This window comes from Theobroma umbraticum, unplaced genomic scaffold (assembly GCF_002168275.2).
Source record: "Theobroma umbraticum cultivar Fairchild unplaced genomic scaffold, ASM216827v3 scaffold_2.0, whole genome shotgun sequence".
In the NCBI taxonomy this organism is placed as follows: domain Eukaryota; kingdom Viridiplantae; phylum Streptophyta; class Magnoliopsida; order Malvales; family Malvaceae; genus Theobroma; species Theobroma umbraticum.
Window position 1 is genome coordinate 2,616,594 of NW_018397277.1, and position 2,446 is coordinate 2,619,039.

At 32.7% G+C, this 2,446-nt stretch overlaps 1 protein-coding gene across 1 annotated transcript in view; it reads right to left on the bottom strand.

Moving 5' to 3' along the window:
* Nucleotides 1-1,374: 1,374 nt before the first annotated feature.
* Nucleotides 1,375-2,446, bottom strand: part of LOC110427626 (glutamate receptor 2.2-like) — an 8,120-nt gene continuing 7,048 nt past the window's right edge. Inside the window, exons 4-5 of the mRNA XM_021443162.1 lie at nucleotides 2,052-2,446; nucleotides 1,375-1,961 (exon numbers count right to left, since the gene is read on the bottom strand). The exon at nucleotides 2,052-2,446 is cut by the window's right edge and continues 18 nt beyond it. Of these exons, the coding sequence (XP_021298837.1) occupies nucleotides 1,515-1,961; nucleotides 2,052-2,446 (842 nt within the window). The 3' untranslated portion in view covers nucleotides 1,375-1,514. The remainder of the gene's footprint in view (nucleotides 1,962-2,051) is intronic.

A 2,446-nucleotide genomic window follows, 5' to 3' on the forward strand; every position in this document is an offset into this window, starting at 1 on the left:
TGTCCTTTTATTTTAGATTAAATGGGCCCTTATGACTGAGAAAAAAAATAAATCCTTATGACTAAAAGTTGACTAACTATCGTTGGATAAAATGCCACATATCATTTTATACCCATGTGGTGTTGACGTGGAGGTAAAATTGTCATATAACCATATTATCGTGCCACACCAATAAGATGTATCATCATCCATTATAATAGGTTATCATACCATATCAACGTCATTTAGCATAAAATGACAAATGACATCTTAACTAACAATAGTTAGTCAACCATTATTTAAAATGGTTTATTTGATTCAAAATAAAATTACAAAAGGTTGATTGAATGTAATAAAAGAATAAAAGTTTATTTGAATTTGTTTGAATAATTCAAAACCTTTTTAAAGTCTTATATCTGCCAAGATAATTCCAAATGAGGGTAAGCTTGAAAGCTAGTGAAATTTAAAACCACATAAGACCTTAATATGCAATTATGATTTATGTAATAAGATTCTAAATCCTAACTATAATTGCTCTAATACCAATTCCTAAAATGTTATATATAATTAATTATATTTAATACACGATTTGCTATTATAGAAACTTAGAACACGCAAAAGTGTAACTGATTACTATTCTATGATATGACAGTGGAAACAAGACTACATAAGTTACCTGTTGCAATTTAATGCACTAGGATCTTACTCTTCGTCAATTTGTAACTCCCAATGAGTAAGTTTTTTAATGTTTTTGAGACAGGAGAAGACTTATCCTTACATTCGGCTGGTGAATTCTAAGTCCCACCTATCATAGGATTTAAGTTATTTTATATAAACTTAACTATCAAGTCCAAATATAATATTTTATTAAATCATTTTATGAATTATAATATTATCTTATTGGTAAAAGATAAAATAAATACATAATGTAAGTGTAACTGATTATTATCCTATGATGCTGAAGAAGCCCCTAAAACTATCTGCAAAAGGTTGTGGGTGGACCTTGATCATAAATAGTTGTTCCGCTTCCCAAGTAATTTTTCTTATAATTTCTTCCATTTTATCTGTCCTTGCTGACATGTAAAATTGCCCTTGAATGTAATGTTAATGCCACGCTTACAGTGTAACTTTGCCTTACCATAATGACAACAAAAACTACATAACCATACCACTACTGAAAAGACGTTTTGTTGTCTTTCTCTAGAATCTTAGCCTTTGCGAAATTCACTATTTATTTCAACAGTGTCAAAAACTCAATCCTTGAGACTTAGTTTTTTACAAATCTTTTTCAATAAAATTCAATGTAGTCAATCCATTGGATATTGACAAATGCTACCAACTTTCGCAGAAACCAAACAAGTAAAATTACAAGTAATTATTTTATGCGTAGCATATCATATATTACTAAAGATAATATATAGAGATCAAGTTACTAACAATAAACAAACATAATATATATATGTTAATGTGATGGACAATTGCAGTTAGAACACCAAGCTACAATGGGCAACATTCGTCTTCATTTTCCTTTTCTTTTACTCGTTTTCTTGATGAACACTTCCATCACTGAGGTCAGAAACTCCAGAAGAATCCCCTGAATTAATTTGAATTTCATCAAGCGAATGCGCACTAGCATTCATCACAGTTATTGAATGAGCTACCAGTTTAGTTTCAATATTGGAAGCTCGAGAGGAAAGATATCTTTGACCATACTTTTTTGCCATAGAAACAGGTTTTTCCCAAAAATAGCCCTCTGAAATGACCAGGGCTAACACTGTGGCCATCCCTGCGATGATAAAGAGACCACCGAAGCTATGTAAACTAAGGCTACGATTTTCTGCAGAGATTGGAGCAGCTGAATATAAAGATGTAACCTGATGCTTAAAATATTGTTTCTCAATGTTATCCATTATTGTATCCTCTCTGACTTTCAAGATTGCCCTTGAAATATAAGGGACTAGAGGGGAGCCCCTTGGGAATGCCTGGAAGAGTTAATCCGTATCAATTTCAAGAATGACAGTAGAAAAGTAAATTAACTAATTTTATAGTGTAGAAGAGAGACATAAACTTACAAATCCAAACCCGTCAGTCCTATACGTCGGTCCAGTTATCATATAGTTTGAACCATATTTATCAAGGAAAAGCCTGATGAAAGGAATCTCATCGAAGATCACAGCAACTCCACCATGTTCACTTCCCTTTGACAAGGCCTTGTCATAATCCTGAATAGTGTCATATGGCTTGAGTTTGGACTCATCGAACTTCAACCGATACTTTAAGAAGTCCAGCATAAAGGAACCGTTTTGGTATCCAACATTGTAACCTTTTGTTTTGAGGTTTTGGACACTAAAGAATGTGGGATGCAACTGATCTACTGTCAATATTGAAGACAAGCTTGCTGTGTAACTCTGCATCAAGATATATGCCAAAAACAACCATATGACCAGCACGCATATGGAGTAGTCAT